This window comes from Bos mutus, chromosome 14, assembly GCF_027580195.1.
Source record: "Bos mutus isolate GX-2022 chromosome 14, NWIPB_WYAK_1.1, whole genome shotgun sequence".
In the NCBI taxonomy this organism is placed as follows: Eukaryota; Metazoa; Chordata; class Mammalia; order Artiodactyla; family Bovidae; genus Bos; species Bos mutus.
Genome location: NC_091630.1, coordinates 25,740,481 through 25,762,692, shown reverse-complemented (window position 1 = coordinate 25,762,692; position 22,212 = coordinate 25,740,481). Strand labels below are relative to the sequence as shown.

Below are 22,212 nucleotides of genomic sequence, written 5' to 3'. Positions count from 1 at the left end.
TGCCTGGAGAATCCCATGGAGGGAGGAGCCTGGTAGGTTACAGTCCACGGGGTCGCAAAGAGTCAGGCACGACTGAGCAACTTCAGTTCACTTCACCTGTATACGCATATATGTATACCATCCTTTTAAATATTATACATTCATACATAGATACTCTTTCATCATTTGACTGACTGACTTACCTGCTACGAAGGCTTGTGTTTGTGTTAATCCTGAAAAATTAAGGCCTGCAGTGGCCTCTTTTTCAAGAGGCCTCTGATCATTAATTAGAAAATGCAAATTGGTTGATGACATCAAAGACTTTAAATCAGGGTCTTGGTGTCTGTCATCTTTCTCCTTCCCTCTCTCCTCTGCTTGTGTTTTCTCTGTATGTATGTATGTCTCTTTTTCCTTAAACTCAGTGGCCATTTAGGTATCTATAGTGTACAGTTCAAGGGAATGTCCTTAGTGCAGAAGAAAATGAAATTCAGCAGCCCTGAATTTTAGTTATGTGCTGCATTTTATTATTTTTAATTACTAATGCTCCTTGTAATGGGTTTAATGTCTATAATCATTACACATCGTACAACATTTTTCTCCCTTAGATCATTAGTAGTGGAGTACTACTAAGTAAGATACTTTTATGGAAGCTAGAAGGATTTGTATAAATACAGAATATGGGGCCCTCCCCTTCAAGAACCTTAAATCTGTTAGGTGAAATGAGCTAGATTGTGAACAGCTCAAGAAAATAGCACAAACATGAACAATGCAATTTTAAGAGTCACAATTTTTAAGAGAAGATGACCCATAAGTACTTAAAAGTTTCCATATAGAGTATAGGTCAGAGACTGTGTATAAAGCTAAGTTTTTAACTCAGTTAATGTCATTTTCTTTCTTTTTTCTTTTTCATTAGCATGTTGGCAGATAAACTGAACATGACTCCAGAAGAAGCTGAAAGGTGGATTGTAAATTTGATTAGAAATGCAAGGCTGGATGCCAAGATTGATTCTAAATTAGTGAGTGTTGTCTGTGCTATGTACTAGATGTCAGTTGCTGATTATTTTATACTTTTGGGGGAGTTTTTGTTAGGACATTCATTCTAGAATTTTTGTTTTAATATATAATAGTTTTTTTGAAGGCAGTAGCATTCTCTTGTTTTTTTTTTTGTTGTTGGATGAATATTGTCATCTGTACTGTGCATAAAAATATTTGCAACATACATGTAGGTTGTGATGTTATACTTATGACTTAAGAAACTCGGTTGTTAACATTATAGGACCAATTTTTCTGTCTCATTTTAGGGTCATGTGGTTATGGGTAACAATGCAGTCTCACCCTATCAGCAAGTGATTGAAAAGACCAAAAGCCTTTCATTTAGAAGCCAGATGTTGGCCATGAATATTGAGAAGAAACTTAATCAGAATAGTAGGTCAGAGGTAAGAACCACACATCTTCTGTTGTCTCAAATTTGGCAGTACATAATATAATTGTTACATGGGCATCATTTGAGAACAAATTAATTTTGGTTGTGTCTGATTTTGTATTTGGGGGTAATTTTATTTAAGAATCACTTAAACTGAAAAGATTTTTCTTATATGTTTTATGCGTTAGTTAGGAAACAAATTAAATTATGTGTTCCTAGTTTTATTACAATTGGGTGTTTTTTTCTCTTACCCTTCCTGTGTGCCTTCATTATGTCATTTCCTTAGTGTTTTCAACACATCATTTTGATACTGGCAGTGATAAGTTACATGTGTTATCTCTCTTTCAAGTGCTTGAAATTTGTGTTCCTTTAAAGAACTACTTCTGCAAAATTGTTGATCTTATTATGTTAGTGTTGATTTTACAAAATTTTATTTTATCTGATATTCATATTTAAGTGTCAGAAAAATAGATTTCCACTTTGGGTAGAAATCCTGCCTGTTAGATATTAAAGGAATTTGTATAGCCTTGAAATTTTGGGATTCCAAACTACCCCTAGTACTTTTCAGGCATTATGATTACTTATAGCTGGAGGGTAGAAAGTTTTTAGAAAATAGTCGAGCTACATTCAAGGATCTCATCTGATTGAAGTTTTAGTTAACAGATTTGTGTCCTTAGCATAGTCCTTCAGTTTTAAACATTATTGTCCTTGCCTATTCCATCCAAGTGTAGAATTAACTGAGCCTGAAAAATAACTATCGTGTAGTTGTTATTTCTGTATGCTTAAGGGTTAAGTTCTATTGTTTTGGGTATAATATTGTCATTGTTATACTTTATAATTGGTCAAAAACTGTATCAGATGATATTTTGTTGTGTTGTTCTGAAACACCTCACATTTGGTAATTGCAGAAGTTGTTGTAGAGAATAGATTGGCAGAAGTGTGGCTAAAAAAATGCTAGTGTCACTTTTTTTTGAAGTTGGCTTTTCAGAAATTATTTCTTTTCACCCTGTTGATTTCTCTTTGTGTATTTTAGGCTCCTAACTGGGCAGCTCAGGACTCTGGCTTCTACTGAAGAACTGTACAGAAAAATTGAAAAACCTTTAAAAGAAAGGCGAAATAATAAAGCCATTATATGAAGGTGAAACCTTTTAGAAACAACGTATTTAGTATAAATTTTGGAGAATTTGAATAAAATTGACCGTTTCATTTTATTTCTTTGTGTATGTGTGTGATTTTTTTTTTAACTTTTCGTTTTGGAATAATTATATCAATAGTTTTCCAGTAAGTTGCAAAAACAGCGGAGAGAGGCCTTATGCAACCTAAATATAGTTTTTCCCAGTTTTTTCCTTGTGTTACTGTAATCCAATATCAAAACTGGGGTATTGACATTGGTGCAGTGGTGTGAATAACTCTGCCATTTTATCACTTTTGGTGTTACCATCTCTGCAGTCAAGAATTAGAGATTTCATTATCATCAGGAAGGTCTCCTCGTGCTACCCCTTTGGAGTCATGCCTACTCCAACAGCTCTAACACCGGACAGCCACTAATCTGTTCTCTCTGTAATTTTGTTATATGAAAGTGTTAGTCACTCAGTCGTGTCTGACTCTTTGTGACCCCATGGACTGTAGCCTCCCAGGCTCCTCTGTCCATGGAATTCTCCAGGAAAGATTTTCCTGACCTAGGGTTGGAACCCGGGTCTCCCACATTAAAGGCAGATTCTTTACAGTCTGAGCCACAGTGGAGATATAATCTTGTCATTATGAGAACGTTACAGCAACAGTATATGACTTTTTTTGAGGTTAGCTTTTTCTACTCATAATCCCCTTGAGATCTGTTCAAGTTATGTATGTCTGTGGTTTGTTTCTTTTTATTTCTAAGTTGTATTCCATGATATTAATGTACCACATTGTTTGACCTGTACCTCTTTTAGAATAGTTTGATTGTCTCCAGTTGGGGCTATTAACAAATAAGGCTACCACTTCTTAATGCCTTAGTTAAAGTGGCTCCCTAGTCACTCACTAGGCTTCTCCAGAGACTTAAATAGGGGTGTAAGCTGAATTTTATAAATACCTTATTGAATATGATGTGTGTATGTGCACATACACACACACAGAGTTAAACACACAGAATATTAAACAGAGTTAAATATTCAAGAAGTATATACAGTCCCCTTAGTCTCCTTTACCTAGAAGTGGTTTGATTTTCCACTTTTTTGAACTAAAACCCAGTCACATGACAGAAATACCTGTTAACTGCTCTCAACAAATGGTACAAAGATAAAAGATACATGCATATTTTTCTTTTATTTGACACCTGATCAGGCCGCCATTAACATACAGTTAAGTTTGGAGAATACAGGTCAAATCTGGTGCTTGTGTTGTGTTCCGGTCTCTGGTTTGTGGTATTGGTTCTTCTAAACTATAATGCAAAAGTGCTGAAACTAAAGGGGAGGATTCCCAAAGAGGGTAAGCCAAATGCTAATTTTTGACTCATCTATAACCAGTGTTGTGAGAATGCCAAGTTTAGAGGACCGCTTATAGAAAATGATCGAGGTTCATAGAGAAAGTACCAAAAGGTGGCATATCAGTAACCAGATAGAAGTACACCCTCATTACCTCATGTGGGAGCTAATTCCTTGGATCAGAAATACTGATCTATAATAAATGGAGCAATAGTTAAATAAAATTGCATGTGTTAGTCAGGCTACATTGAAATGGGAAGGCTGTTAAGATGCCTTTGTTTCCATCTGCACCAGTGACCCGAGGGCAAAATGTTCTGAAAACATCATTAACACTCACTTTTTAAGTCAATTGTTCAACCAAGGTGTTAATAGCAAAGATTTCTAGGTGATTATATCACTAGCAATTAAAAGCAAGTCTGACAGTTACTTCATTTGTCATAGTGGACCCATAAAAACTGTAGGGAGGAAGAGAATTTGTCAGGCATTTTTAACACTTATTTATCTAAATAACCCAAAGGGGAAAAAAAAGGATTCAAACATTTGACTGCCTCACTCATGCCTGGAAGCACTGCAGATTTGATGTTAATATTTATATATTGTTGATGAGGAAACATACACAGATGATTTACTCAGGGTCATACCTAGTAAATGTTAAAGCATGGAATTGAAAACAGGCTTTTTCAGTTACATCACACACTATCTCTCCTTACGTCATTATTGCTTTATAAATCCTTCCAGACTAAGTTTACATAGGGTTAGAGGATATATGTTAAGTACGTTGTAAACGAGGATCTTGATTCACAAAACCGTCTCATTATCTTGAAATGAGAGCAGAGGGTGTATTTTTTAACCAATATAATCATTTGATACTATTTGATTCCCAAAAGGACCTATTGGAACATAATAAAACTTTAATGACTATCTGTTTTTTTTATATTTAAATGTTCTTTCAAGATTATACACTATATAAAGTTCAATTCAATTCAATTTAGTCGCTCAGTCTTGTCCGAGGCTTTGCAACCCTATGAACTCCAGCATGCCAGGCCTCCCTGTCCATCACCAACTCCTGGAGTCCACCCAAACCCATGTCCATCGAGTCAGTGATGCCATCCAACCATATCATCCTCTGTTGTCCCCTTCTCCTCCTGCCCTCAATCTTTCCCAGCATCAGGGTCTTTTTAAATGAGTCAGCTCTTCGCATCAGGTGGCCAGAGTATTGGAGTTTCAGCTTCAACATCAGTCCTTCCAATGAATACCCAGGACTGATCTCCTTTAGGATGGACTGGTTGGATCTCCTTGCAGTCTAAGGGACTCTCAAGAGTCTTCTCCAACACCACAGTGCAAAAGCATCAATTCTTTGGCGCTCAACTTTCTTTATAGTCCAAATCTCACATCCATACATGACCACTGGAAGAATGATAGCCTTGACTAGAAGGACCATTGTGGACAAACTAATGGCTCTGCTTTTTTATATGCTGTCTAGGATGGTCATAACTTTCCTTCCAAGGAGTAAGTGTCTTTTAATTTCATGGCTGCAATCACCATCTGCAGTGATTTTGGAGCACAGAAAAATAGAGTCAGCCACTGTTTCCCCATTGTTTGCCATGAAGTGATGGGACTGGATGCCATGATCTTCGTTTTCTGAATTTTGAGCTTTAAGCCAACTTTTTCACTCTCTTTAATTTTCATCAAGAGGCTTTTGAGTTCCTCTTCACTTTCTGCCATAAGGGTGGTGTCATCTGCATATCTGAGGTTATTGATATTTCTCCCAGCAATCTTGATTCCAGCTTGTGTTTCTTCCAGACCAGCGTTTCTCATGATGTACTCTGCATAGAAGTTAAATAAGCAGGGTGATAATATACAGCCTTGACGTACTCCTTTTCCTATTTGGAACCAGTCTGTTGTTCCATGTCCAGTTCTAACTGTTGCTTCCTGACCTGCATATAGGGTTCTCAAGAGGCAGGTCAGGTGGTCTGGTATTGTGATCCACACAGTCAAAAAGGCTTTGGCATAGTCAATAAAGCAGACATAGATGTGTTTTCTGGAATTCTTGCTTTTTTGATGATCCAGCAGATGTTGGCAATTTGATCTCTGGTTCCTCTGCCTTTTCTAAAACCAGCTTGAACCTCTGGACGTTCACAGTTCCTGTATTGCTGAGGCCTGGCTTGGAGAATTTTAAGCATCACTTTACTAGCGTGCGAGATGAGTGCAATTGTGCAGTAGTTTGAGCATTCTTTGGCATTGTCTTTCTTTGAGATTGGATTGAAAACTGACCTTTTCCAGTCCTGTGGCCACTGCTGAGTTTTCCAAATTTGCTGGCATATTGAGTGCAGCACTTGCACAGCATCACCTTTTAGGATTTGAAATAGCTCCACTGGAATTCCATCACCTCCACTAACTTTGTTCATAGTGATGCTTCCTAAGGCCTACTTGACTTCACATTCCAGCAAGTCTGGCTTTAGGTGAGTGATCACACCATTGTGATTATCTGGGTCATGAAGATCTTTTTTGTATAGTTCTGTGTATTCTTACCACCTCTTAATATCTTCTGCTTCTGTTAGGTCCATACCATTTCTATCCTTTATTGTGCCCATCTTTGCATGAAATGTTTCCTTGGTATCTCTAGTCTTTCCCATTCTGTTGTTTTCCTCATTTCTTTGCATTGATCACTGAGGAAGGCTTTCTTATCTCTCCTTGCTATTCTTTGGAAGTCTGCATTCAAATGGGTATATCTTTCCTTTTCTCCTTTGCTTTTCGCTTCCCTTCTTTTCATGGCTATTTGTAGGGCCTCCCCAGACAGCCATTTTGCTTTTTTGCATTTCTTTTTCTTGGGGATGGTCTTGATTCCTGTCTCCTGTACAATGTCATGAACCTCTGTCCATAGTTCATCAGGCACTCTTTCTTCAGATCTAGTCCCTTAAATCTATTTCTCACTTCCACTGTATAGTCATATGGGATTTGATTTAGGTCACACCTGAATGGTCTAGTGGTTTTCCCTATTTTATTCGATTTAAGTCTCAATTTGGCAATAAGGAGTTCATGATCTGAGCCACAGTCAGCTCCCAGTCTTGTTTTTGCTGACTGTATAGAGCTTTTCCATCTTTGTCTGCAAAGAATATAATCAATCTGATTTCAGTGTCGACCATCTGGTAATGTCCATGTGTAGAGTCTTCTCTTGTGTTGTTGGAAGAGGGTGTTTGCTATGACCAGTGCGTTCTCTTGGCAGAACTCTATTAGCCTTTGCCCTGCTTCATTCTGTACTCCAATGCCAAATTTGCCTGTTACTCCAGGTGTTTCTTGACTTCCTACTTTTGCATTCCAGTCCCCTATAAGGAAAAGGACATCTCTTTTAGGTATTAGTTCTAAAAGGTCTTGTAGGTCTTCGTAGAACTGTTCAACTTGAGCTTCTTCAGCATTAGTGGTCAGGGCATAGACTTGGATTACCGTGATTTTCAATGGTTTGCCTTGGAAATGAACAGAGATCATTCTGTCATTTCTGAGATTGCATCCAAATACTTCATTTCGAACTCTTGTTGACTATGATGGCTCCTCCATTTCTTCTAAGGGATTCCTGCCCACAGTAGTAGATATAATGGTATCTACTCTTGTCATCTCCTGTTTGACCACTTCCAATTTGCCTTTGCCTAAAGTTAATATTCATATTTTACTACTTTACTTTTCAAATACTACTGCCCTTTGAATTTGAAACATGATGTCACCAAGGATTACCAGTATCAATCAGAAAAAAAATTTATATAACTAATGGTCATATTTGCACATTACCAAAATGTATTCATTGATGAAATGTATGTTTGAAGCATGTATAAAAACAAATTACTTGGTTCTGGATTTAACATTAGGTTTTGATAACAGGTAAACTGTCCTAGTAAGATGCTGACCACAAATGATGTACTAATTAATATTTTTGTGCTCTTTATTTTTTTGCATTCTATAATTGGCACTTCTTTGTGTCAGCAGCTTTTACAGGCACTGGAACACATCAAAGAAACTTAAATAGTTGCTTGTGTGTCTTTTTTAAAACTTTTTTATGTTCATAAATGTGTATGCTTTTTAAAATATGAAATATACAAAAGACTGTATTTAACATCTCCAGTTTAAAGAAAAATAAAACCTATACCTATTAACTAGTATCTCCTACCTACTACTTGGCTTAAGAAATTGAGTGATTCTCTTGACTTTGAAGAGCTTGTGAGCCCCTCACTAATTGTATTTTCCTCTTTGTCCCTAAGAAGTAACCATTACCATGACTTTGTGTTATTTCTTTGTATATCCCTACAAAAAGACCTGTTTCTTTTCTTCATATTTTTGATGTATATTTAATTGAAATGCTTTGTATTCTATGGCTTGCATTGTCAACACTGCAACTAACCCATGTTAATTTGATAAATTCATCTATAGTCCGTTCTTTTTCACTGCTTTGTAGTATTCTCTGGTCTGATTATACGATAACTAATTCATTCAACTGTTGAACATGGGGTGTTTCCACCTTCTTACCTGAAATTTATGAAACTAGGCTGACAGTCATGTGTCTAACTGAAATGTTAAATCCATTTCCTCGTATGTTTATGAGTTTATTTCTACCATCTTACTATAACACTTTCTATATGTTCCACTTTGGCTTTTTTCACCTCCATTTCTTGCCCTCTTATGGTTCCATTTTTCTTTCATCTTCTATTAGTTGGGCGACTAAGCATTCTATTGTTACAGCAGTCACCCTAGAAATTTTAATGACCGTGTGGGGTCTTAGCTTGCGCTGCATACAGGCTTTTTGTAGTTGCGGTGGGTGGAGGTTTCTCTGTGGGGCATGGGCTCTAGGGCATGCCGGCTTTGGTAGTTGCAGCTCAGGCTCTAGAATGCGGGTTCAGTAGTTTCGGTGCACAGGCTTTGTTGCCTCAGGGCACGTGGACTCTTTCAGACCAGAGACAGAACCCATGTCCCCTGCGTTTGCAGGTGCGTTCCTCACCACTGGGCCACTGGGAAGTCCTTAACAGGTAGTTCTGACCTTAGTGTCATGAAGAAAGCTGCTGCTGGTCATCTTGCTCTTCACTTGTTATTTGTGTCCACAGTCTCTCCTTTTCATTGTAACTTCATAAATTAAGACATTATTTTGTACAATAATATCCATTTCCTCGTTCATTCTTTTTTGCGATTAGACGTTTTTCCTCGAATTGCTTTTAGCATTTCTTTTCCACTGGTGTACAACACTGTGGCTAAGTGAATTTTACTTATACTGACAATATTTATTGGGCCTCCTGATTCTGAAAATGGATTTTGTCTTGCATTAGTCCTAGAAAAGTAACTCTTCGGATATTTCTCTTTTTTCAGTTCCTCAGGTTTTGAGTTCTCACACCAGATAAACCTCCCTACCTTCCAAATTTTTTACTTCTGTGTCTGTGTTGCATTAGATTTTGGGTAATTTCTTCAGATTTGTCTTCTGATTCATTAATGATCTCTTCAGCTGTTTCTGATTTGCCATTAAACATCCATTCAGCTTTTTATTTCAATGATTTTCATTTATTTTGTATTTTGTGTTTTGAATCTACTTCCCTGCCACTACTCTTATCCATGCTGGCATCCATTGTTTGATGAGTACAGTAGCTTCTGAATTACTCTCCCTATAAGTATTCTTGACATTTCCCCTCCCACCATTCCCAGCTGTTTTCCGTATAAGAATAGTCTTTTAGAATTTAAATCTGATTGTTTTTCTTCCCTGGTTAAAATTCTTCAGTGGCTCCAAACTGTTAGCCTAAAGACTGAATCCCTGACTATCATTATCTAATATCTGCTTGCTGCATCCTCCTTGTATACCAGCCTCAAGCCACACTGACCTTCTCTGCCCTTCAGAGCAGTAACTTCCAGCTATTTTGGCTACTGAAGAATAAGAGAAACATTACATTATAACCCAATACTATAAAAACATACTTGATGCAAAAGTTTATGAAACAATGCCCACCCTTTCTATATGTGATGATCTCTTTTTCTATTCTGTTGGTATTCATAATCTAATTGGTATCAATTCACATTTGAAAAATACTTCTCTAAAGAGCAAGAGTCCTCCCTGTGCTTTAATATTTGTAATGCTGTTCCCTCTACCTGGGAATAAATTTTTTCTCCTGTCTCCCTCTTTCCAGAAGCACACATGTACTTTTAGTTTATTTTTTCTCCAGAACTCAACTCAGTTACCAAAGAAAACTTGACATTTCCTTACTAAAGGAAAATTTCTTTTACCCCTAAACTAGGCTAGATTCTTCTATTACAGTTTTATCTCATTTGTATTATTATGCTCAAAATTCTCCAAGTTGGGCTTCAACCGTACATGAACCGAGAACTTCCAGATGTTCAAGCTGGATTTAGAAAAGGCAGAGGAACCAGAGATCAAATTGCCAACATCCATTGAATCATAGAAAAAGCAAGAAAATTCCAGAAAAACATCTACTTTGCAATTACAACAAACTGTGGAAAATTCTTAGACATGGGAATACCAGACCACCTTACTTGCCTCCTGAGAAATCTGTGTGCAGGTCAAGAAACAATAGTTAGAACCAGACATGGAATGACAGACTGGTTCCAAATTGGAAAAGGAGTACATCAAGGCTGTGACTGTATATTGTCACCCTGTTGATTTAACATATGCAGAGGACATCATGTGAAATGCTGGGCTGGATGAAGCACAAGCTGGAATGAAGATTGCAGAGAGAAATATGAATAACCTCAGATATGCAGCTGACACCACCCTTGTGGCAGAAAGCAAAGGGGAACTAAAGAGCCTCTTGATGAAAGTAAACGAGGAGAGTGAAAAAGCTCTCAGTATTAAGACTTAATTAAGTAATTAATTAATTAATTAAGTACTTAATTAAGTATTAAGTATTTAATAAAAGTATTAAAACTCTCAGAAAATTAAGATTATGACATCTGGTCCCATCACTTCATGGCAAATAAATGGGGAAACAATGGAAACAGTGACAGACTTTATTTTCTTGGGCTCGGGCTCCAAAATCACTGCAGATGGTGACTGCAGCCATGAAATTAAAAGACACTCCTTGGAAGAAAAGTTATGACCAACATGGATAGCATATTAAAAAGCAGAGGCATTACTTTGCCCACAAAAGTCTGTCTAGTCAAAGCTATGGTTTTTCCAGTAGTCATGTATGGATGTGAGTGTTTGATCATAAAGCTGAATGCCGAAGAATTGATGCTTTTGAACTATGGTGCTGGAGAAGATTCTTAAGTCCCTTGAACTGCAAGATCAAACCAGTCCATCCTAAAGGAAATCAGTCCTGAATATTCATTGGAAGGACTGATGCTGAAATGGAAGCTTGACTACTTTGGCCACCCAATGAGAAGAACTGACTCACTAGAAAAGAACTGATGCTGGGAAAGATTGAAGGCAGGAGGAGAAGGGGACGACAGAGGACAAGATGGTTAGATGGCATCACCAACTCAATGGACATGGGTTTGAGCAAGCTCCGGAGTTGGTGATGGACAGGGAAGCCTGGTGTGCTGTAGTCCGTGGGGTCACAGAATCAGACATGACTGAGTGACTGAACTGAACTGAACCCCACTTACATTAACAATTTTATAATTAATTGGTTAATATTTGCCCAAGACTATCAGTTTCATTTGTTTATGGATAATATTTGTCTTATTCTTTGCCAAATTCCTAATGCTTGGCTTGTATTAGGCCCTTAATTAACTATTGAATAGACTTTGCAGGTGGTGCTAGTGGTAAAGAACATGCCTGCCAATGCAGGAGATGTAAAAGAAGTGGGTTCAGTCTCTTGAGTTGGGAAGAGCCCATGGAGGAGCTCATGGCAGCCCACTCCAGTATTCTTGCCTTGAGAATCCCATGGGCAGAGGAGCCTGGCAGGCTACAGTCCATAGGGTTGCAAAGAGTCAGACATGACTGAAGCAACTTAACACATACAAACTATTGAATGAAAGAATAAATGTTGTTCAGAATGGTACAGAGGAAAAATTGTGGACTTGGAGGGAGAGAGTTTGATAAACGTACCTTTTCAAAAGCTTACAAAGAGTTCCCCAGCACTTCTTTCCATGAGTTTACAGTTGATGTCTGATACACAGACACAAATGTAATATAGTTTGTTAGGTACTGTTGTATTTGAAAATTTGAAAATGGACTGATGAAGTGTTACAGTATCCTTTTTTTTTTTTTTTTTAGTGGTTAAGGTGACTGGAAAACTTGTTAAAATCTACACAATACTGCAATTTATGAGAAGTTTCAAAACTTTCTCTTGGTCTTGGCTCTTTCTTGGTAGAAGCAAAAATAGAAGCAGATATTCTAATGATCTCAGATATTTTCCTTCCTTTTTACTTCACAGCTAAACAACGTATAAAAGTATTGACTTCTAAAATGACAATATTCTGAACTTGGAATTGTTTGTCAGCCTACTGTTGATCCCCATATCTAACCAATATTTTGTTTTCCAGTTGGATGTGTGGACAAAGGAAGAGATACAGTTATCCTCAAAGATCCTCATGCATCTTGAAGGGGTCACTTGGAAAGTAAACTCTTGATTTTAGTACCACTGCTAAAACAGGAGCAGTGGAAGCCCTAAATCAGATTTGCCTCAGCCTTAGACGCCAGTGGTAAAATACTGAGCAGTACAGACCATCAGTAAGAGAAGTAAACAAGGTCAGGGCTAGAGTGAAATGTTTAAAACTTCCAATGAGTCTTTAATTAGACTCTTAGAAGGAGCCTGCTGTTAAATTGTTTTATGTATTTTCCATGCAAATAATTTACTCCCACACATTTTAATTCTCTCAGAGATCAAACCATCCTCTGGAAAAGTGTTAACTTACTGGAGAGGTAGCACAAACACTGTTAAGTTTTGTTAATTTTTCATCTCCTGTATTTAATAAACTGTTTGACTATTAGAATCTGCAAGAAATAACATTAAGCATCTCCTATTTTGGTTCTAAAACTGTGACTCTCATGCTGACTTCCATTTAGCCTAATGAGACTGGGAGAACAATGCCAGATTGATTCATTTTGTTTTTAAGTATTGTGAGGACAATGGAGAAGTTGACATTTTGAACTGGAAAGCAGCATGGGTGCTTAGGCACAATTCCAGGTAAATAAACGAAGTATATGTCTGGGTATGCGTAAGTCTGATGACAAAAGTATACTTCTAAGATTCCATGTGCATCAGTGTCAGATAGCAGCTGTTTGAGGACCAGAGGATGACTTATGTGCAGAATAGCATGGAAAAAAACAAATGGATTGCAGAAAGACAGTCTTACTTGATCAGGGCTTGAAATGTGCTCTTCTGAGGGAGTAAAACAGTATTCTATTGCATTTATGTGTAGATATGTTGTTTTTCTTAACCTCTACATTCCCTTTTAAGCCTGGTAGCCATAATTTGTTCATTTTGTACTCCCTAAACAGTAGATTTAATAGTAGATACTTAGTAGATATTTCCTCCACTACTTATTCGTTTATTCAGGTGATTTCCTCTGGTTTCCTCAACTTAGGGAGTATCTCTATTTTAAAGACAAATAGTCTGCATAGAGAGAATGCACTGATTAGTTATGTCTGTTCAGTTTGCCAATTAGAATGGAGCTGTTGGTCATCTGTGCAGAAGTCAATCAGTGTTTTTCTACTCCTAGCCAGAGACTTGCAACTTGAACCTTTGCCAGTGTTTCCTAAGTGTGTGCCATTGGATGCGAGAAGACCAGAAAAGGGTTCACGTAGATCTGCTTAAAATTATCACAACTTTTAAAAACAAAGCAAATCATGAATCTCCTAGTGGCAAGTCAGAAGTTTATCTTTGTATATCAAAAGGTCAGTACATTGGTACCATATATGCTGCCATAAGTGTAAATACTGCATTAATAGGGACAGAACTTTAAAAGCTGTGACAAGTATTGAAACTTGTTATCATTCTTACTTAAAAATTAAATTTTCTGCTGGTGAGTTAGCATAATCAGGCCTACAAAATACTGGGCAGAATGTGTGAATAGCCTTCCAGAATTCTAAGTGATCTGTATGTTTCAATAGATGTTTTAATGTGCTGTGCTAAGTCACTTCAGTCGAGTCTGACTTTTTGCAGTCCTATGGACTAGGCCACCAGGCTCCTCTGTCCATGGGATTCTGTAGGCAAGAATACTGGAGTGGGTTGCCACACCCTCCTCCTGGGGATCTTCCCAACCCAGGGATCAAACTTACATCTCTTACATCTCCTGTATTGGCAGGTGACTTCTTTACCACTAGTGCCACATGGGAAGCCCATAATTTTTTTATTTTTTAAAAATTTATTTATTTTAATTGGAGGCTAATTACTTTACAATATTGTAGTGGTTTTTGCCATGCATTGACATGACTCAGCCGTGGGTGTACATGTGTTCCCCATCCTGAACCCCCCTCCCACCTCCTTCCCCATCCCATCCCTCAGGGTCATCCCAGTGCACCAGCCCTGAGCACCCTGTCTCATGCATCGAATAGATGACATAATTAGAGATCATTCTTGGTTGTCTAGACATAACTCCCTTGTCTTGGGACTTGCGCTTTGTTCTCTGAAGATCTGTAGGACTCAAATGAGGTTTAATTGACAGCCAATAATAATGGCTCATATTTGCTTTTTTCCACTTTTAGTTAACATTCACTTGTAATGATTTATAGCATTTCAAGTGAGTCTCAAAACAGCCTTGTATTGTAACTTGGCCATTAGTTTTCAGGTTTACCATTTGATCACCTGGCAGCCATTTCTTATCTAACCATAGTGACTTAAGGAACCCTGGGAAGAACAGTTGACTATATAGTTTATTATTTGTTTTCTTTTTAAGTAAGTCCCATACTGACAGAATTTCTTTTGTGAGATGCTACATTCTTTTACTAAGTTAACAGAATGAAATTTAAGTTCATCATTCATCAAAGTTTAAAAAATGCTGAAATGATTTTCTTCCTTTTGGAGCATTTAAAGAAAAAAATGAGAGAATTCCCTTTGGCATCTCTGGATGTTTGAATAGACAACAAGGAAGAACTGTAGCTTTTTTCCTCTTTTTTAAGCTAAATTATCCTAAGAACACTCTGCTCTGACATAGGAATGCCAGTGGAATAAGAGATGGTAACCTAAGATGTACCAGGAGACTCGAGGTTTTGTGTGTTTGAAACTTATATTCTACTATAATGACTAAATTGTAGAGAAGCAGAACTAATGTGTGTGTGTGTGTGTGTTTTAATTTACCCAGTGTTTTTTGGATTCTGTCTTCTAGGAGTAGACAAACTTCTTTTGTTTTTTGTTTGTTTGCTTATTTTTAAAAGTTCACTCTTAAATTATATAAAACAATGAAAGAAAAAAACTTTAAAGTTGTACTACATTAGAACAATATATTTGCTCAAAATAAAAATGCCAAAGACATAAAGGTATAAAGTTTTATGCAGTGTTTTCTCTCATATAACTTATTTACTGTTTTTTTGTCTTTCAACTTTTAATTTCACTATAAATAAAAATGAAGTAAATACAACTCACTGAATTTCTGAATACTAGATGGAACTTCAGTATTTAAAAAAGCATAACTCTTATGAACTTGCTTTTGGTTTTAATTCATGAATAATTATGCTAGGTTCTTATGTATGAGTGGACAAAAAAACATGCAGTTGTGTTTTGGTATGTGTTCTTCCAGATATTTCAGTGATAATCATGGTAACCAAGAAAGGAAATTTGGATCGGAAGGCCTTTTTCTGTACAAGATTCTAACCATCACGCTAAGAATAATTCCAACATGTATAGGGTGATATTGAAAGTCCTTCACTGTATGTACATGACATAAACTCACTGACATTAAGTGGTGGAGAACACGGATGTGGAATTAAGGATAAGCTTTCGGAACAAATACATACAATACCATCCTCTTTTCCAGCTTCACTGCTGTGATCAGAAAAATATTTGGGTAAGTAATAAATAATAAATTAGTAAAAATACAATGGTTTCTATAACAGGATATTTTCTATCAGACTTTCCCCTCCATCCTTCATGTTTAAAGCTTTCCTCAGTGGAATAAAAATTGTAGATCTTAGCTTTAACATATATTATTACCATAAAGTAAAGGAATCTATGCACACACACACACACACACATACACACACTTGTAGAACAGAGACATGGGTGTTGTGCAATCAACAAAACACAGTTGTGCAATAATTAAAGAATTTTTAAACTGAAGATTAAATTGGAATGTTGTTATAAACATAAGGGAAATGGCCAACATTTTTCTTTGTATCAAAAGAAAATGCATTTCTAAAAATAAGCACCCTCTTTGTGATGACCCTTTAAAATAGTTTTAAGTGATTCCATTCACAGATGAGCTTTTGGGTCTGCAGCACTTTGCTGTAAGTGGTTTGCTCTTTGATCCTGTAGCCTTTAATCAGGTGTGTATCGAGAAGAAGAAAGCACTGGCTTGGCAATATCACCCTCCAAATTCTGCATCTCCCTGAAAGTGAACATGCCATGACTAAAACAGGCTGCTGGGTCCTGAAAGGCTTCCTTTGGTGTATGAATTTAAGAAAACATTGGGTAAAGTTAATTCCCATTGGTGAGCTTTATTTTATCAAATTGAGGCAAGCATGGATCTTTCTAAAATTACCAAATTTAAAAATCACCTTGACTGCAAAGAAAAAGTGTTTTTATCTTCCATGTTTCATTTTACATTCCCAGAAGTTAGAATTAAGTAAAAGAAAGGATTGAGAATGTTACCTAGTCTTTGAAGTGTTGCTCCTGACCTTTACCAGTCAATTCCTTTGTAATGCAAAGTGGATTTAGTGTAATCTAAAGGTCTTTGTGTATATATATACATAGATATATACTTAGAGTGTCTTGGATGATGCCTTCAGAAATGCAAAAAGCAAAGAATTATTTTTATTCCCCGCCCACTCCACTCAAATTCACACTTATCTCTACTCTGTCATTTAGATTCCAGACCTTCATCCTTACCTAAACAGTTTTTCCCCCTAATAATAACTTAATCTAAGTTGTTATTAAGAAAGATGGTAACAATAACCCTGTGTACAAGACAGCAAAAGAGACACCGATGTATAGATCAGTCTTATGGACTCTGTGGGAGAGGGAGAGGGTGGGGAGATTTGGGAGAATAGCATTGAAACATGTATAATATCATGTATGAAATGAGTCGCCAGTCCAGGTTCGATGCATGGTACTGGATGCTTGGGGCTGGTGCACTGGGACGACCCAGAGGGAGGGGAGGGGAGGGAGGAGGGTGGAGGGTTCAGGATGGGGAACGCGGGTATACCTGTGGTGAATTCATTTCGATATTTGGCAAAACTAATACAGTATTGTAAAGTTTAAAAAAACAAAAAGACTAAGAACTAGGTTTCATTTCTTTTTGGCCAATTAAAAATTGTTACAACATAGTCCTGGATAAGTTTCTTAACTTCTCTAAGGACTTTTTCCAATACCTGTTTCATAGGGTTGTGAGGTTAAGTGAAGCGATTTGTGCACAGTGCCTGCACTCAGTCCATGTTAGCGAGCACTCAATTTTCCTTTTTGCCCTCCCCCTCCCTTCCTCCCTTACCTGCTCTCTCCTCCTCCCTTCTCTCCCTGCCCTTCCTCCTCCTCTACTCCGAGTGAGTAGTTGGCACAGGGTTAACTACTCAGTAAAGTGGTGGTTTTCATTGTTGTGAAACTGTTCTCTCTTAAGAATCAAACCCTCATCATTTCTCTCTGGGAACACTGAACTTTGTTAATTGATCCACATGCCCTATTAATATTTTTCACAATAAAGTTCTGTATCCACTGATTCAAATTTCTAAAATTCAGTGTTTAAAGTCACGCACTGAGGACAGTGAAATATTGCAAAAACCACTGTTAATAACTTATGCTTTCTATCTTTGTGTAGATGCTCCATATAATCGCTGTCTTCATATAGACTTATTCTGGCGATTTTTAAATGACTTTGAGAATATTTTATATAAAGTTTTACTTGAAAAGACTACCATGTGCCAGGCACTGTGACTTAAGTGCTTTACGTACATTATCCTATTTAGTTCTCAGCAACCCATGAGATGTTTAATATTATTGCCATCCATTTAACAGAGAAGGAAATAAACACAGTCATGCTCAAGGTCATATGGCTATAAATGGTATAGAAGGATTGCAACCCAGATGCTCTGTCTGATTACAGATCCTATGCTCCTAAACACTAGCCTATACTGCCCCTCTGCTTCCAGAAGTAATTTTATAATTTAATAAAATGCATCCTTAACCTAGTATTTTATGAATACTTGAGTTACAATTAAGAATACTTCCTGGAAATTAACTTTTAAAAGGAAAACATTTTTTTTTTCCTAATAGCACTGAAAAATAAAACTAAAACCTTACCATTGACTTTTCATCTTTTTGATGGCTGTCAATAAGGTTTTCTCATGTGCTGTGTCGAAATAAGGGAGTATGTCTGAAGGATGGCATCAGTGTTGTAGAGACAAAATCATGATCTATGAAGAAACAGTTGAAGAATCTGGAGACATTCAGACTTGAGAAAACCCAGGGGGGATAAAAAGTTTTCAAATATTTGAAGGGCTTGCATGTGAAGGAAGGATTAGACATATTGTGAGAGACCCAAGAGAACAGAATTAGAACCACTTGGTGGAAGCAATTAGATGAGAGCTGTCTAACAATTAGAGCTATAGCACCACTGAAAAATCCCATTCTGAAATACAGTGATAAAACCTTTACCAGTCACAGTTAATATCTACTCACTTTCTAGCTCACACTTTCAGGAAAAGGAAAGGCAGCTCATTCTTGGCAAGAACCCTCAGACACCTTAAAGTGTGCTCAGTTGGTCTCTGAGATGAGGCTATAATGTAAAAAAGATGATTTTCATAAAAAGTCAAATTATAAACTTCAGTTCAGTTCAGTCGCTCAGTCATGTATGACTCTTTGCGACCACATGAACCGCAGCATGCCAAGCCTCCCTGTCCATCACCAACTCCCGGAGTCCACCCAAACCCAAGTCCATCAGGTCAGTGATGCCATCCAACCATCTCATCCTCTGTCGTCCCCTTCTCCTCCTGCCCTCAATCTTTCCCAGCATCAGGGTCTTTTCACGTGAGTCAGCTCTTCACATCAGGTGGTCAAAGTATTGGAGTTTCGGCTTCAACATCAGTCCTTCCAGTGAACACCCAGGACTGATCTTTAGGATGGACTGGCTAGATCTCCTTGTAGTCCAAGTTACTCTCAACAGTCTTCTTCAACAGCACAGTTTAAAAGCATCAATTCTTCGGCACTCAGCTTTCTTTATAGTCCAACTCTCACATCCATACTTGACCACTGAAAAAACCATAGCCTTGACTAAAAGGACCTTTGTTGGCAAAGTAATGTCTCTGCTTTTGAATATGCTGTCTAGGTTGGTCATAACTTTCCTTCCAAGGAGTAAGCATCTTTTAATTTCATGGCTGCAATCACCATCTGCAGTGCTTTTGAAGCCCCCCCAAAAATAAAGTCAGCCACTGTTTCCCCATCTATTTGCATGAAGTGATGGACCAGATGCCGTGATCTTCGTTTTCTGAATGTTGAGCTTTAAGCCAACTTTTTCACTCTCCTCTTTCACTTTCATCAAGAGGCTCTTTAGTTCTTCTTCACTTTCTGCCATAAGGGTGGTGTCATCTGCATATCTGAGGTTATTGATATTTCTCCTGGCAATCTTGATGCCAGCTTGTGTGTCTTCAAGCCCAGCGTTTCTCATGATGTACTCTGCATAGAAGTTAAATAAGTAGGGTGACAATATACAGCCTTGATGTACTCCTTTTCCTATTTGGAACCAGTCTGTTGTTCCATGTCCAGTTCTAACTGTTGCTTCCTGACCTGCATACAGGTTTCTCAAGAGACAGGTCAGGTGGTCTGGTATTCCCATCTCTTTCAGAATTTTCCACAGTTTATTGTGATCCACACAGTCAAAGGCTTTGGCATAGCCAATAAAGCAGAAATAGATGTTTTTCTGGAACTCTTTTGTTTTTTTTTTTTTTTTCCATGATCCAGAGGATGTTGGCAATTTGATCTCTGGTTCCTCTGCCTTTTCTAAAACCAGCTTGAACATCTGGAAGTTCACGGTTCACGTATTGCTGAAGCCTGGCTTGGAGAATTTTAAGCATCACTTTACTAGCGTGTGAGATGAGTGCAATTGTGCGGTAGTTTGAGCATTCTTTGGCACTGCCTTTCTTTGGGGTTGGAATGATAGCTAACTTTTTCCAGTCCTGTCCTGTGGCCACTGCTGAGTTTTCCAAATTTGCTGGCATATTGAGTGCAGCACTTTCACAGCATCACCTTTTAGGATTTGAAATAGCTCCACTGGAGTTCCATTACCTCCACTAGCTTTGTTCGTAGTGATGCTTCCTAAGGCCCACTTGACTTCACATTCCAGGATGTCTGGCTTTAGGTGTGTGTATTATAAACTTAATACATTTAAAAAGTTAAAATTTCATCAAACCAGAAACCTGCCCCAGATCCCACCATCTAGGGACAATAATTTGAAATATTATTAATAGCATCTATATTTGTGTGATTATAAAATGAATATCATAGAAAATGTAAATACAGAAAAGCATAAAAAACAAATATAAGGAAAGGAAAAGAGGGGACTTCTTTAGTGGTCCAGCGGCTAAGACTCCATGCTCCCAATGCAGGAGACTCGGGTTCGATCACCCTTTTTGGGGAGCTGGATCCCACATTCTGCGACTAAAAATACCTCATGAGCCACACTAAAAGATCCTGTATGCCACAACTAAGACCCAGCGCAGCCAATAAATACATAAAAATAAACACTAAACAAAGAGAAAAGAAGTAAAAGTAATCACAATCCTTTATATCATCACCACTTAATTTTGACATATTTGTCTTCTAGTCCTTTATTTTACTATTTTTATATGTTTTAATGAAGCAATACAAAGTTTTGCAGGCCATTCTTTTCATATAGCTTTATATTATAGACATTGCCTCATTATTTTAATAATTCAAGGATGTAATTGTTAATGGAGACCTACGTGTCTATCTTATGAATGTACTGTGATATATTAAACCAATTTCCTATCACAAAAATTACATTATGCCACAGTTTGTTAGCTTAGTGACATTGCAGTGCACATCTTGGTTTATTACTAATTATCTAAATGCTAATTGTGCTCGTAAGTTAGATTTCTAGGAGACAAATTATTAATTCCTCCAATGATTTTGATATGTCTGACCAAACTGACCTCTGAAACGCATGAAAACCATGTATCATTCCAATTATTTCTTTTAGCTTATTGAAAAGAATGCTATTACTTTTTAGCATATTTATCTTCGATTCTGCTACTTTGCTGAAAACCCATTAATTTTAGAGCTTTGATTTTCACTAGTTTTCTAAGCATATAGTTATATGATCTACAAACAATAGCCTTTAATCCTTTCTGTTTGTTTTTTTTTTTTCCTGTTTTTTATTTTTTAACTTTACAATATGGTATTGGTTTTGCTGTTTTTGTTTTATCTCGTTGTTCTGGAATTACTAGTTGGTGCAGTGTTACCCGATAGTGATGATAGTGGGTGTCCACTCAGCTTCCTGGTTTTACCAGATATTTGAAAACCTTGAACAGCTACTTATGGTTTTGCCTGTTTGTTCATTTCCAAAATCAGGAATCTATGTGGAATGCCATTTGACATCTACTGGCATAGGTGGTAGAATACATTAATAACTCAGCAGTGGACTGTCTGCATTCCTGGAATTAATCCTGCATTATCCTGGTGAAAGATTTATCTGTTAATTCACCTTTGAGATGTGTTGTTAATAATTGACTTTTTAAAATCAGTATTTCTAAGTGACATTGGTTCAGTTATTTATCTGGTCTCAGTTTCAGAGTTATGCTAATTTCATAAAATTAATTCATTAGCTTTATTTCCAGATTCTGTGGCAGTTTGTATAGCTTGAGAAATATCTAGTTTTTGAAAATATAAAAGACCTTGCCAGTAAAGCTGGTATCTGGCATTTTTGTAGTAGTTTTTAAAAATTAACTTTTTATTTAAAAGTAAAATATATGTATAGTAATGTGCACAAGCCTAATAAAATTTTAAATACAAACACACACACACACACTTACACTCCTCTGTAACCACCACCTAAATCCAGATAGAAATCATTTCCAACATCCTAGTCAAAATTTTTACTAAGCTAATTTCTATTCTGGCTTGAAAATTATTTTTAGTCCCATATTTTTTCTCTTGTGAGTAGTTTCAGTGAACACATGCCCTACCCCTTTTAACCACTGTATTAGTTTGTAAAAGCTGCTGTAACAAAATACTGCAAACTAGGTTGCTTAAACAACAG

The 22,212-nt window shown here is 37.1% G+C and overlaps 1 protein-coding gene across 1 annotated transcript in view; it reads left to right on the top strand.

Annotated features, from left to right (window-relative positions):
* EIF3E (eukaryotic translation initiation factor 3 subunit E) overlaps positions 1-2,613 on the top strand; it is a 47,682-nt gene extending 45,069 nt beyond the window's left edge. The window contains exons 11-13 of the mRNA XM_070382180.1: positions 893-995; positions 1,281-1,415; positions 2,436-2,613. Of these exons, the coding sequence (XP_070238281.1) occupies positions 893-995; positions 1,281-1,415; positions 2,436-2,474 (277 nt within the window). The 3' untranslated portion in view covers positions 2,475-2,613. The remainder of the gene's footprint in view (positions 1-892; positions 996-1,280; positions 1,416-2,435) is intronic.
* The last annotated feature ends 19,599 nt before the right edge of the window (positions 2,614-22,212 follow it).